Source organism: Camelus dromedarius, chromosome 10 (assembly GCF_036321535.1).
Source record: "Camelus dromedarius isolate mCamDro1 chromosome 10, mCamDro1.pat, whole genome shotgun sequence".
Lineage (NCBI taxonomy): Eukaryota > Metazoa > Chordata > Mammalia > Artiodactyla > Camelidae > Camelus > Camelus dromedarius.
The window spans coordinates 5,922,529-5,936,065 of record NC_087445.1 but is presented as its reverse complement, the minus strand read 5'-3'; the positions used below and the strand labels follow the sequence as shown (position 1 = coordinate 5,936,065).

General features: G+C 43.4%; 2 protein-coding genes across 1 annotated transcript in view; one reads left to right on the top strand and one right to left on the bottom strand.

The window, feature by feature from the left end:
* The window catches only part of RMI1 (RecQ mediated genome instability 1), a 345,682-nt gene that overhangs the window by 189,992 nt on the left and 142,153 nt on the right, over positions 1 to 13,537 (top strand).
* SLC28A3 (solute carrier family 28 member 3) overlaps positions 1 to 13,537 on the bottom strand; it is a 66,512-nt gene that overhangs the window by 19,935 nt on the left and 33,040 nt on the right. The window contains exons 3-5 of the mRNA XM_031447303.2: positions 7,638 to 7,736; positions 4,217 to 4,299; positions 1,475 to 1,566 (exon numbers count right to left, since the gene is read on the bottom strand). Coding sequence (XP_031303163.2) covers positions 1,475 to 1,566; positions 4,217 to 4,299; positions 7,638 to 7,736 — 274 coding nt within the window. The remainder of the gene's footprint in view (positions 1 to 1,474; positions 1,567 to 4,216; positions 4,300 to 7,637; positions 7,737 to 13,537) is intronic.

Genomic DNA, 13,537 nt, shown 5'->3' with positions numbered 1-13,537 from the left:
TTAGTATGACAATCTCCAGGTCCATCCATGTTGCTACAAATGGCATTATTTTATTCTTTTTTTATGGCTGAGTAGTATTCCATTGTATATATTTCCTTTTCTGAAGTTTCATTGTTAATGTAAAGAAATGCAACAGATTTCTGTATGTTAATCTTGTATCCTTCTACCTTGCTGAATTCGTTTATCAGCTCTACTAGTTTTTGTGTGGAGTCTTTTGGGTTTTCTGTATATAGTATCATTATACATTTTTTTAAGTGTCACCAAGTTTGCTAGGAGGACAGGGTGCTAGGACATTTTCCTTAAAGAACCTTCTGAATTCGTGAATCTTGTTGCTTGATCATTGAGTGTCTTGCTTAGTACTAACTTTTTCTGATATTCACACTCAGCAGGTGAGCCTGCAGAGAAAGGCCAGGCACTAAAGCGACCACTGGCAAGAAAAGTATGGATTCTCTTGGTTCGCAGCTCAGATTTGGCCTAAGCTTGAGTAGGAAAATCTTTGAGTGCCACACAACAATCTCTAAGTACCACAGATTCTCTAAAGGAAAATGGGGTGGGGGTGGTGAGGTGTGATCACCAAGGAGAAGGCTTCTGGAGAGGAGATTCTAGGATAAGAACAACAAGGATTTCCATTAAAGGTCAGCAAACACGGCTTTGTCTGCAAGTTAGATTTGGCCTACCACTTGTTTCTGCAGGTGGCAAGTACAGTTGTATTTGTACATTTGCATTTGTATTCTATGAATAAAGTCACATGGGCACACAGCCACACCATCTGCTCACTTTGTGCTACAGTGGCGCAGCTGTGTGGTTTTGAGTGTGGTCTGCAAAATGCTATCCAGACTGGTGCAGAGAAACCTTAAACCCTGCTGCTACCTGTGCTGGCTGTGTGAGCACCAGAAAAACTCACTGACCTCCTGGGGCAGGGGGCTTGGATTAATGTCTGTGGACTTGGGTGAGAGGGTTCACATTTTATAGACAGGAGTGTTCCTTGAAATGGGCCCAGACCCCTTTGCTTTAGAGGGAATTAAAACAGGACACCTGCTCATCTCTGAAGACATCTCTGGTCCTGCTTTCAGGTGAGAGGAGTGACCTGAGACTTCTCTCCATGTTGTGTGCAGATAAAGTATCAATTGATTACTCATATCACCCCTTCAGTTAGGTTTCTGCCTTGTGATTATCACTCTGTTTTCCAGTTACCTGAATTTGCATTATCCAGCCCTCAAGTCCAAACCACAATAACAAAGGTCATTAGAGCAAGTGACCTAAAAAATCAGCCGCTGGCTGCATAAACAGGCAGGGGGACTATCTACATGGGCTTTCCAAGCTGAGACCCAACACTTGGGGGCCTCTTGATTAAATTCTCTCCTCTCTGGATGATTCATTGAAGTCCAGGGGAAAGGGAAGATTTATTTGTTTTCTACAGAAAGGTAATAGTTGAGGGATCCTGGAAAAGAGGCCACTCCCTTTGGTTACTTACTTGCTATTAAAATGCCCCAGATGATGTACTGAAGGGTGGTTTTGTGTTTCTTACAAAAATCACAAACTGTACCACACTTCCTTTCCAGGCACCTGTAAAACACAAAAGCAAGAAGGCAGGCAAAAGTCACCACCATATGCACGAACTAACCACGGCCCACTAAAGCTAGGTGAGGCTTTGTGAATCAAATAAGCAGCAAACAAATGCACGATGTGTGTGTCCTACAAAATAGAAATAAGAAATTCATTTCATTTTAGATTAAAATCAGCCAAGGCTGGGATCAACCTTTGCTGAACGGATGTGCCAAGCTCCAAGTAGTTTGAAATGCAGAAAATGTGGTCTGGAACTAAATCACAGGATGAGAGTGTTTCTCACTGGGATAGGAGGACCTCCATTAGCGTTTAAGCTCTCATGCAAAACTCTGACTTAAAAAAAAAAATTAAAATCCAATGAACTCTCATCGCCTCTGGGTCCCAAAGTTTGAGCAAGCTGGTTATTCCCTGTCTGCGGTCACCACCCTCTTTAGCTGGAGGCTGATGGGCTTCACAAGATGCCTGAAATGTAAAGTAGGATTTCAGGGCTATTAACTGATGAGTTGTAATATAGCTTTCTCAGAAGGTTCTGGAATTGGTGTTGTCTTTGCTTCTGCCCAGAGCTTTGTTACAGGGTGGTGTGTAGTGTGTGAGCAACCTGAGCCTCTGATCACTTCTTCCAGGGAGGACGGTGTCCACCAGTGAGGAGTGTGGAGAGGCCACAGGGCCATCCTGAGGACGACGGCCCTCTACTTCTCCTGGGTGCTCCTGGGCCCCACCATGCCTGCTCTGAGAGCAGGCTTCCCTGCACCTGCCTCTTTCTTCAATGTGCCTTCTAACGGAGGCCTCTCCTTCTCCCACTTGAGGCCAAGTGGAAGGGATTTTCTTGCCCATTAATCATGACCACTTCCAGGCCACTGGACAGGATTTCTGAAATAATCACTTTGTCATCCAGAAGATTCTTAATCTCAAGGATCTTAAAGGCCTCAGCCCCCAGCTGGAACCTCCCCTCCTTTTGGTGAAGGCCTCCAGTTCCCTTCCCTCCAGCAGTGATGCCCCAAAGTCCAAGTGTCAGCCCCTTTCAAGTTTCAGGGCACAGCTCAAGCCTTTCATGTCTACAGAGCCTTCCTGCATTTCCTTAGACAGAGGCATTCCTCTGCAATCTAGTCCTACTGTCGCCTTTGAGTGTGTTTTGTTATGAAGCCTTAACTGACTGTAACTTTGTGGAGAATGGATTTCTGTGAGCCCCACAACACCAGCACTGTGGACACTGAGTGCTTGGCAGGCTTTTGTTGAATTATTAGATACATGAAATGGGAGTGTGTATTGCTTTTCTGGAACAATCTTTCACAGGTGTGGGTTGAGACCCATCAGTGGGTTGGGAAGTCAGTCACTCTGCATGATAACCATTGTTAAACAAAAGAGTAGGCTGTCTCAGGGTGTATCACACAGAGTGATGGCAGACATTATTTCATGAAGCTTTTGTCTTACGTATGTGTGTGAATGTGTGCACTGAGGATTAGAAAGACTGACCTAGAAGATATTGAGGGAATGTTAGAGTAGTAAAGACTAAATGTTTTCATGGTCTAATTTAGGAAAGGCTGATAATACATTATCTTCAGTTGTGGATACAGTGTTAAAAAGTAGCGCTGGTGGAGGGCAATGTTGAATAGGGCGCACTCATCTATTTTGGGTTGAATTTATCAAATTTTTTTAATTGCGGGGAATGTGTATAGGCCATTACGGCAATCTGACACTGCATAAAATGAAGTAGCTAGAAATAGACGCTTCGGCCATTTGATTACCTAGGCTGCACAATTCTCCGTCTCCTGGTGGTCGTTTTCCATCCCATTAATATTGATGAAACCTGAGTACCTCTGACTACCCAGGAGAATCTCTCAGTCCCCAGGGTCAGAGATTCATAGAGTAAAATGAAGGATGAAACCAAGTTCAGGTTTCCAAGGAGGTAAAATATTTTCGATGATGTATATGTGACAAGAGCCTCCAGTCCTAATTCTGACCAATGCCAGAGATCTCTTCTCATACATGAAAACAAGTTTCCTCAGAAACTTAGTAATTTAAATCATATTTAAAGAGGAATTCAGAAAATTTACAAATACTTTAGTGTTATGATCAAGTACCACACAATCTTGGTCTAGGAATCAGAAGCTGACATTTAAATTAGATTTGTTCCACTCCAGCTGACGAACTTTCGGTCAGTCAGTTTTCCGAGCTTAATTTTTCTGATCCAAAAAACATAAAAATAATAACTTGCCTTTCCTGCTAGTGGGTGATAAGGACTTGGGGTATTTTCATGATACCGAACAAGGCAAGAGCAAGTTTTGTTGGCATTTCAAGTGAATTGGGCTTTGAGAAATCAATTGCTTATTGATTGAAAATTGAGAAGATGAATTAACTACTTTTGTATGGACTAGAGAAGTTAGTTGGCAATTTACACCTTTAATTAGAAGATTGTGCTGGATGTTGGGTTCCCAGGACATCAGCAGTTGGAATTTACTTGTTGATTATCCTAGAGCTCCATCAATGTTTCTGAAAAATTAGTTGGATAGTAGGGAGGGGGGATTGGTGCTGACCATCTCTGATAAATCATAATTCATGTTAAAAATTAGATGAGAATAAAAAAAAAAAAGTGGCAAAACCACTTTGTTTAGGAGCTCGGTGTGGTTACTCCTCCGGTTTAAGTTTTTACCCTTCCTGATGAGTGTCTTGCTCGTCCTCCTCATCTCCGTCCTTCCTTGGGGAATCCTGCTCAATCGCGACTTGCTCTTTGCCCTGGAAATCAAACGTTGGAACAAAGATGGAATAATGAGAATACTGAGCATGATGGACTCTGATCTCTTTTGCTCAGAATTTTGGCGAAGAAATTTTGCCAAAAGGTCCTTTGAAATTATTATGCAAGATGCTGACTCCAATTACCTACGGCAGAGACATTTTTCCCCTTGTCACCGAAAACCCAGGCTCACACACATTTCTCCCTTCACTTCAAGAGGAGCCACTGGTATTTTCTCCATTTCTTCAGGGAACAGGCTAACATCTCTGCTTTTTGTTCCTGTCTCTACTGTAATCATTTAACTCCTGCCCTGTTTTCAGGCAAGTGCTAAGTGAAATTAATACCAGGGGCTGCACAAATCTCCCTTTATGTTCTCTGCCGGGCCCAGTTTTCAAACGCTGGAGACTAAGGCTGGTTCTATTTTCCTGGCAGCCCGAGGCTTGGTCTGCTAATGTGAACACTTGTTCAGCCTCATCAAGAGCTGTTAAGCTACCCTCGGAAACTGGGGTTCTCCTATCAGTTGGATTGAAGGGAGCTATTTCAACAATTAGAGCTAGCCCTTGCCTTGCTCTGATTAATTGAGCGAAGTGCATACCTGGGCTGTGTTTCATGGCCAGCCTTTCCAGGTACTATTTGAGTTCTTAAATATCCATGACCCACCCTAGTCTTGTGATGGTGTAGAGGATATCCTGCCCCCCTCCCCACAATTTTGCAATAACGTCTCAAACAGGCCCGGCTATTGTGAGCAAAGGCAAGGGAAGGCGGGGAGGACATGTGCCGCTGTGGAGCAGTTTTGAACACACCCTAAGAGGTAAAGTGCCGAATCTCAGCTTTGGGTTTTTTGTCATATTCCCATGAGGCCTTTGATTCTCTTTACTTTAACAAAAAACATAGAAATGAGTTATTAGCACATCTCTGAGCTGAAAGGATCCTCAGAGATCATACAGTCCTTGGACGCCAAACTCGCATCACACTCTGACCTAGACTCTGTTCATATTCTGGGCTGGGCCTCAGGTACTGGGAAGGTGAGGGTGTAATCGCAGGGCAGTCCAGCCGAGTCCACGCCGCAGCTGCTGAGGTCAAGGGTGGAGAGAGGCCTTACTCATTTCCCCATCTAACACCTGGCTTGGTCAACAGTCCAAGTCTGGTAAATTTTTGATTTAAATGATCATAATTATTATTTTCTTACAGAGAAGTTGTCCCACGTTGCCTACTATATGAAATGTCTAGACCCACTATTGTCTTCTTTTCTGGTTTTGCCAACTCTTTCTCATCTTTATTTATTATTGTATTATTTTATTTTGGCAGTGAGGGGAGGCAATTAGGTTTATTTATTTTTATAGGAGGTACTGGGAATTGAACCCACGACCTTGTACATGCTAAGCATGCGCTCTACCACTTGAGCTATACACCCTCCCTCTTTCTCATCTTTAAAGCAGAGCAAAGTAACAACAAAACCTGCCTGACCCCACAGTTATGGGACGTGTACCCTCCCTTCACTTGAAAGAGTTACCCTTACGTTTAGCGACACTCCCTCACATCCCGCTCACTTCTCACCTCCCTGGGGCCAGACTTCTACTTATGGCTTCTGCCATGGTCACCCAAGGACCACTGTTGCCAAATCCAGTAGCTGCTTCTCACTCTTCATATTTCTGTTTACCGTAATACCTAATTTTTTTGTTCTTTAATTTTTGGTGAAACAATTTAAAAAAAAAAAAGACTTTTGAGAGCAAAGCTGAAGTGAAGGTGCAGAGATTTCCCATGCATTTCCACCCCACCATCCCCCCAACTCCCTGCCTCCAGACAGCCTCCCGCTTTATTGACTTCTCCCCCCAGAGTGGTACATTTGTCACAAGCGGTGAAACGCCAAAGTCCATGGTTTACATTAGGGCTTGCTCTTGGTGTTTTACGTTCTGTGGGTTTGTACAAATGTTCAATAACATCTATCAACCATCGTAGTATCATACAGAGTATTTTCACTGCCCTAAAAGTCCTCTGAGCCTATTCATTCCTCCCTCCATTCTTGGCAATCAGTGATCTTTTTACTGTCTCCACATTTTGCCTTTTCCGGAAGGTCATGTAGTTGGAACCACACAGTATGTAGCCTTCTCAGTTTGCTTCTGCCACTTAGTAACACACCTGTAATGCTCCCCATGTCTTTTCATGTCTTGGTAGCTCATTTGTTTTTAGTGCTGAATAATATTCCCTTGTCTGGATGGACCATAGTTTTATTTATCTGTTCACCTACTGAAGGACATCTTGGTTGCTTCCAGGTTTTGACAATTATGAATAAAGCTGCTATAAACACCCATGTGCAGCTTTTTGTGTGAATAGAAGTATCTTTTTCTCCTTTTTTGGTTGGAGAATATTTAGTGATAAGAGCCCTTACAATGTATCAATTGAATGAGACAATTAGCAAATCATATGAAAGTATGATCCCCATAAAGGTGACACATGCATGTGGATGTTTAATACCTACTTGTATTAAAGCAAGCTGTATTCCAATATGTTAGGCACTGACTTTTTTTCTGGAATTACAGGTCATTTTTTTGTCTTCCAAATTTTGCTGCAATCATTTCCCACATTTTTTACTTCAAATAAATTATTCTTTTATCCAGAGTCAACTCCCTCCAATAAATGGCACCCGATATTACTTTTTAAAGGATGATATACATGGATAATTTGCTCACTTTTTAGCAGCAGAAAGCTTACTTCAAATGAGAGTCTTACGCCTGTAACTTTCTATAATATTGCACACCAACTACACTTCAATTTAAAAATTTTAAAAATTAAAAAAAATCCCATACTCACTGAAAATATCCTTCAAAAGTGAACACATAATAGAGATATTTTCAGGAAAAAAGATAGAAAGAGAGATCCTACCACGAATTTAACATATAAAAGAAATAAGAGATGGTGTTGTCACAGAGCACCTCAGCTTGCTGTGTACTTGTAAGTGTCACTGAGGAATCCTAGGATGTGACGGACAGGTTTTAGAACCACATCTTAGAACCTTCCTCTTGTCTGGCTCATTTGCTGTATATTGAGATATTTTTGTTGAAGACAGTGCTCTCTGCCTCAGGATGGAATCTGGAATCTGTAACAGTGAAGTGTCGGAGAAAGCCTGGGTAGTGTCCCCATCTGAGAACTCTGAGGACAGATGCATAAACACAGCACCTTTGTTTGGGCATGTGTGTCTTCCTCATGCCTGTGCCTCACACATTCATTACCATTTAACTCATTCCGCTGCGTGCCAGCTGAGCACCGTGCTTTGCGTCCCCAGAGCTGTTGCACGGCAGTTACCATGGTGATAGATGCACTCGCTGCTTTCCAGCCATACCTGCTCACTGTTCTCATGCTCTCTGTTTTGCACAACTCTGCTGCTTACTGAGTTGTCATTTCCTGATGTGTTCTGGTTTTCAGAAAAGTCTTCTTCATTCTAAGAAAAAGTACAGATTGCAAAAATAAAATTTCAGAGCCAAAAAACAAATGTTCTTTCAATGAATGATACCTAGAAGACTTTTGAGAGACGGGAAGGCAAGGACGAATTTAGATGTGTTTAGATGAATCAGCTGATTAAAGAAAGAACAAGTGAGTCTTGGCTTATAAAGAAACAGATAATTTTAAAAATTTTGACCATTTACTATCTATGGAAGCAACATAAGGAGAAAGAAAATTATCTTAATCTAGATGTAAGTCCTTTTTTTTTCTAATATGCTCTTACATTACATAAAGTTGCTGGTGCCAAAAATACGTTTTAGTTAAAATTTTGGATCACTTATATTTCACTTATATTTTTTTCCCTAAAGATATGAATGCTTTAAGAACAAGATTCACAAATGCCTAAATGTTTTGCATATTTCTAGTTCTTTGATTAAACGTGTTTCTCTGCTTCTGATCTTTCTTTCCTCCAGATCTGTCTATAAATTCCTTCTATGCTACTCTTCCTACGTAACAAAATGAGTCTCCTGGCCTCCAGAGTCAGTTGCACCCTCCTTGGCACGGGTCAGAGCTCTACGCTCGTGCTCATTTATCTTGCTCTGCTCCCTTGCAGGCACCATGAATGAACACCCAGCCAGACAGAACTATGTGCCCTTCTCTGGGCCCAGGCCAAGTTGTCCTGCCCTGCGCTTGCCGTATTCCCTCCGCTTGCCGTATTCCCTCCGCTATCCTGTAAAATTATGGAATAATGGCATTTCCTTATATGACAAAATTTAAAGACAAAGCATGGTTCAGCCAGGACTGGGATGACCTGAAAGATGCATGTGTTGTACTGAAAGTCATTATTTATATTTGAATCGTGGATGATTTTTATGTTAGGTTTTATGTTTAATGATAGAAAAGATTGGTGTGGTCCAACTTGTGGAAGATAGAGAGGAAGAGAGTTGCTCGATCTGGATCATATAACTTTCTAATAAGCAGAGCTGAGATGAGACTGTGGGTTTTCAATCTCTCTTCCATCATATCACACAGACTTTCAAATTATAAAACAAAACAAAGTATAGTAAACCATAGGCAGGATAATTTTATTCTTAATGTTGGGTTTACGAAGTGTTACATGTGACAGACGCATGGTTCATTTTTCTTTGCCTCTTCTGGGTGGGTCCAGTCTTTCTCCCATCTCATCCCAACTTGGCTTTTTATATGGTACTTCATTCCAAGTAAGGCAATAAATGGATAAACAATAGATAGATAAACGGTGTTGGATAGGTGCCTGCATCTTTTCAAGAAATGTTCCCTGTTAGCCCTGTCGACTGTGACCTTGTCTTTGAAAAAGGAACAAGTATATGACTTTGATTTTAACTTTAGATCTCTGGCTGGCCACACAGATTTAGGAAAAAATGCAATTCCAACTTGTGTCATGTTCTGTTTATTGAAACACTAGAGTGTATAAATGTGAATAAAGTCTAACTTCCAGCACACACATAAGATTTATGCATAGTTTTGTGGCCAAGCTGCTTTTTTGTGTTATAGGTGCTTATATCTTACTTTAGCCCAGTTCCTTGTGCATAACAGACACTAAAAATTATTTGTTGAATTAGTGAACCATGGTGGTTTTAACTTTGTACTATCTAGTAGTACCTCTAGATACTTGGTGTCAAAATACAGTGGTGTGTGGGGGACAATGTATATAGTATGGAAAGATGACAAAGTGTGGCTAATTGCTGATGCTGGCTGATGGGTACCTAGGGACTTATTTTGCTGGTCCTACTTTCATAGATGCTGAAATTTTCCTTTAGTTAAAAATACAACCCAGCAAGTGTTGGCAGAAAAACAAGACGCAGGTAACTGCGGGGGCTTGGCCCTTCAGGTCCCGAGTTACACATGTGACACTGGCCAGCCCACAGCTTCCCACACCCCCGTCCACCCATCTAGACAGCACAGTTTCAACTTGATGTTCTTACGGTCCCTTCCAGAACCCTGACGTTTTCTGCTTCCAGGAAGAGGTTCAGCTTCTTGATGCTGATTATTCCTGCCACCTGGTGGCAGGATCGTAGACTTACTTGTGGAACGTGAGGGTGGAGCCTGCCTTTTTACTGTTAATGAAAGAGGGAGGAGTGAGGGTGGGAGGGCTAGGGTTGGCTGGGGGGAGGGCGGGCATAAATGGCCACAAGAGCACCTCTGGAAGTATTTTGTAACATGCAATGGTGTTGTTTTACCCCAGCAGAATGCATGCCTTCGCTTTTTAGCATTTTTGGGAAGAACAGTATCTCCCAGTTGATGATTTCCAACAGAAACAATGGGGGTGTTGTGGGTGTTAACTGGTGCCTAAAAAATGACCCTTAAAACACCTGTTTCCCTGCTTCTTTTTAAACTGGAGTCGTGGGGACTGTAACAGTTGGCCCACAACGACTTCTTAGCCCATTGTTTCTTTCCATCTATTTAGCAATTCAGATTAATAGATACCTTAGTACACTCGACTCCTACAAGCATGGCTGTATTCTGAGCGCACACCTGTCCACTGAATGGATAACAATGGGTGGGTGTCGTGTATGAATATTTCTTAGCAGTTGACAGTACCACTTGGAATTTCTCTACTTAGCGTTGGTTGCTGGGTGTACTAAGGGTGATGATCCTGGATTGAGCCCATTCTGAGGGGCAGATCTTTGAACCAGGAGCACAGGGTGGCTGAGTTTTTTTTTTTTTTTTCCCTACGTATATTTTTGATCATGCATTTCCATGCTGTTCCAGCAACGACAGAGCTGCAGTGGATGTTACCGGGGGTACAGGTGGATAGAGGTCTTTGATACTAATTTCTCCCTTTCATTCAGTTTCTAACCCATATAACTTCTGGAACATAGGAGTTCTAAAAACTGAAATCACCTCCCCCCTCTATTTGTGGTGAGTGTCCCCTTCTATAGAATTTTAGCTGAATACATGGCCACCCAGAGTAAAGGCTGTGATTCCAAGCTTCCCTTTTTAACTAGACCCTGGCCAGTGAAATGCAGAGAGAAGTGGAGCCCTGAGTGGGGCGGCTTGGGGACACTCCTTAAGAGATGGCAGGCAGGTACTCTCTGTCCCTCTGATCCCCTCCTCTGCCCTGCTGCCTGGTGTGTGGATGGTTCCAGCTGGGCTGTGAACACAAGGTCCCATCCTATTGATGACAGAGTGGTGAACTGCAGGGGGACGTGGGTCCCTGAAAACCTCTAACTGTGCTCCCACTCTGGCTCTGTACTTTACTACCCGCCTCCTGACCTATCTGCAGGAAACAAGCATCTCCCTTATTACTTCTGGCTTTTGCTTTTATATGCACCTGGACTTACATAATATTTAGTAGGTACAAGACACTGCATGAACCCCTTGACTGGATCCTAGGAAGCGTTTTGTACTTGATCCTAGGAAGCCTGTGATCCCCTTTTTCACAAATGAGGAAACTAAGGCAAAGATAAATAAGTTACCTGACTCGGAGTGCACAACCAGAAGTAGATGAGATGGAATCTGAACTCAGACTTTCCAACCCCAGGCCATATTGTGCTCACAGAATTTGGCCCTTGGGCCAAGACCCTTTGGCCTTGGGCATGGCTAAAGGCAAAGTGGTGTACTTACGGATGGAATTCCTTTTTCATTAAGAAAACTTGATTTGAACTCTAGATTATTAAAAGACAAGAGTAGAAATGACAGAGGTACTAAAAATACCAGAAATGCTTGTGGCCACATTTAAACTATATTTAGGTTCTGGTGGTCACTTCTCACACCAGCACAGTGGCCTTCCCACCCCATAGACTGGTTATAAGTCAGCTCTGCCCTTTAAATAACACATGGGCACACCTGCAGTGGGGGCAGGTCATGTCCTCATGGCTGGTTTGACGTTCTTCCTTCTTCCAGCTGTGTCTGATCCACTCACTCCGTCTCTCCTTCCCACTGTGGCCCTGCCTGGACAATGTGGCTTCCGTTTCCCCACCCAGATTTATTTCTCTGCTGCAGACTCAACATCCCTATGCGGGGTGGGGGTGGGGGTGGGGCCTTCCCTTCTACCTTCCTGGTAGAAACTGCTCTGGCCCCGGGTGCTTGGCCTTGGGGGGACTTGCCTTGCTGAGGGGGCACAGCCAGGCTTTGAGACCTGGGTCAAGAACAGGAAACGTCACCAGAGGAGACTTTGCTCCTAACCTGTGGTAGGATTTAGATCATATGGGTTTATGAAAGATGGGTTTCCCAGCGGGCAAAGTGATGTTGACAAAGACCCTGAGGCATTGCTGTGAAATTCTGTACTCTGTTCTAGGGCTTGACATTACACAGAAGGTTCTAGGAGGTGTTTGATAAGATACCTTAGGTGGAGGGCTTTATACCTTCAGAACAGATTTAGATTCATGATCAAAGTAGTTTATTTTTTTTCTCTGTGTGTGTATATGTATATATGTAAGTATGTATTTATTTCCACATCTCTGTACACCTGTAATGCAAACTGCCTGGAAGTGTCACCCAAGCTATGCAGCCTAGGCCCCAGGCACAGACACTGGTTTTTAATCATACAGGCTAGCTGTGTTTTATCAACAGGATGCCACGAAGGCCTGCAGCAAAACCAGACTGAAATGGCTGCATCCAGGATGGAGGGCAGGATCACCTAAGGCTCCTCTCTTTCCTTGCTTTGATTTATCTTTGTGTTTCCAAACCAACCCCTGAGAGCTGAAGGACACTTGCCTGATTTACTCAGTGTTTGTTTCAGAAGTACCTGGTGTTTGGCAAGATGCTTCATAGCTGTACTGTGAGAGATACATACTTTGAGATATAGACAGTGGTTAGTGGCCCCAGGCTGGCTCTGACTTGACCATGGGAAGGCGCCTGCGTGGGTGAAACCTAGAGGTGTCCGAGAGTTACCTTTGCTTCATTGCCATGCTAAGATCTCTGCCCAAGGAGAGGGGTTTGCACTCAGGTAGGCACAATTCTTCCCATGTGCAAAGGAGTGTGGAAGACTGCGCATGCCCCAGCTGCCCCTGGAAACCTCCACTCCTTTCCTAGAGCCTGATACCTGTCTGCCTCCTAACCCTGGAAATTCCCTTACTCTCCTCCCTCTGGGGAGAAGGTGCCTTTAGAGCATGAACTCCCCTTCTCCATGCTCTGGCCATTGGCTAAAAGCCTGTCTTCCTCACACCAAGCTCAGTTGCATTACTGGCAGCCTGAACCTGAGTGGGAAGGAACTCCCCTGACTGAGCCAGGGGCCTTCAGGTGAGCTGTGGCCTCAAGAGGGAGGCCTCACATCTAATTCGGTAACAGAAGCAACCAAGGTGGTGCATTCTGAGAAGGAAGGATGCCTTAAATGTTGCCATGGATGTCAGCGTCCCAGTGCCTGCAGCAAAATGGGAATGCATGTCTTTTGGACTTGGGACTGTGTACATCTGTACTTTCCACACTGGACTGTAAGCTGAGAAGCTGGATACTCTGTCCTCTGTTCTCTGCTGAATTCCACGCGCATAGAGCAGTGCCAGGCATAGAGGTGCTCAATGGCTGTTTATGAATGAATGGGAGAGGGACTGTCAAATTTACAACAATAGAGAAAATAATGTTTCTACAAATGGGGTAGGTCTAGTATGGGACTGCTTTCTCTCCCTCTTTAAGATTACCTTGTGTTCTAATAGTCTAAGCCACTTGTCTTCCGTGAAGATGGTGGTAATACGCCTCCCATTTCTGTTGCTTTTCTGAGCTTCTTCAAGTGATCTAGCCTTTCTGTATCCATTTCTCTGAACATAGATTGGGACTAGTCTAGATCAATGCCTCAAATAGTAACTTAAAATTCCAAAATGC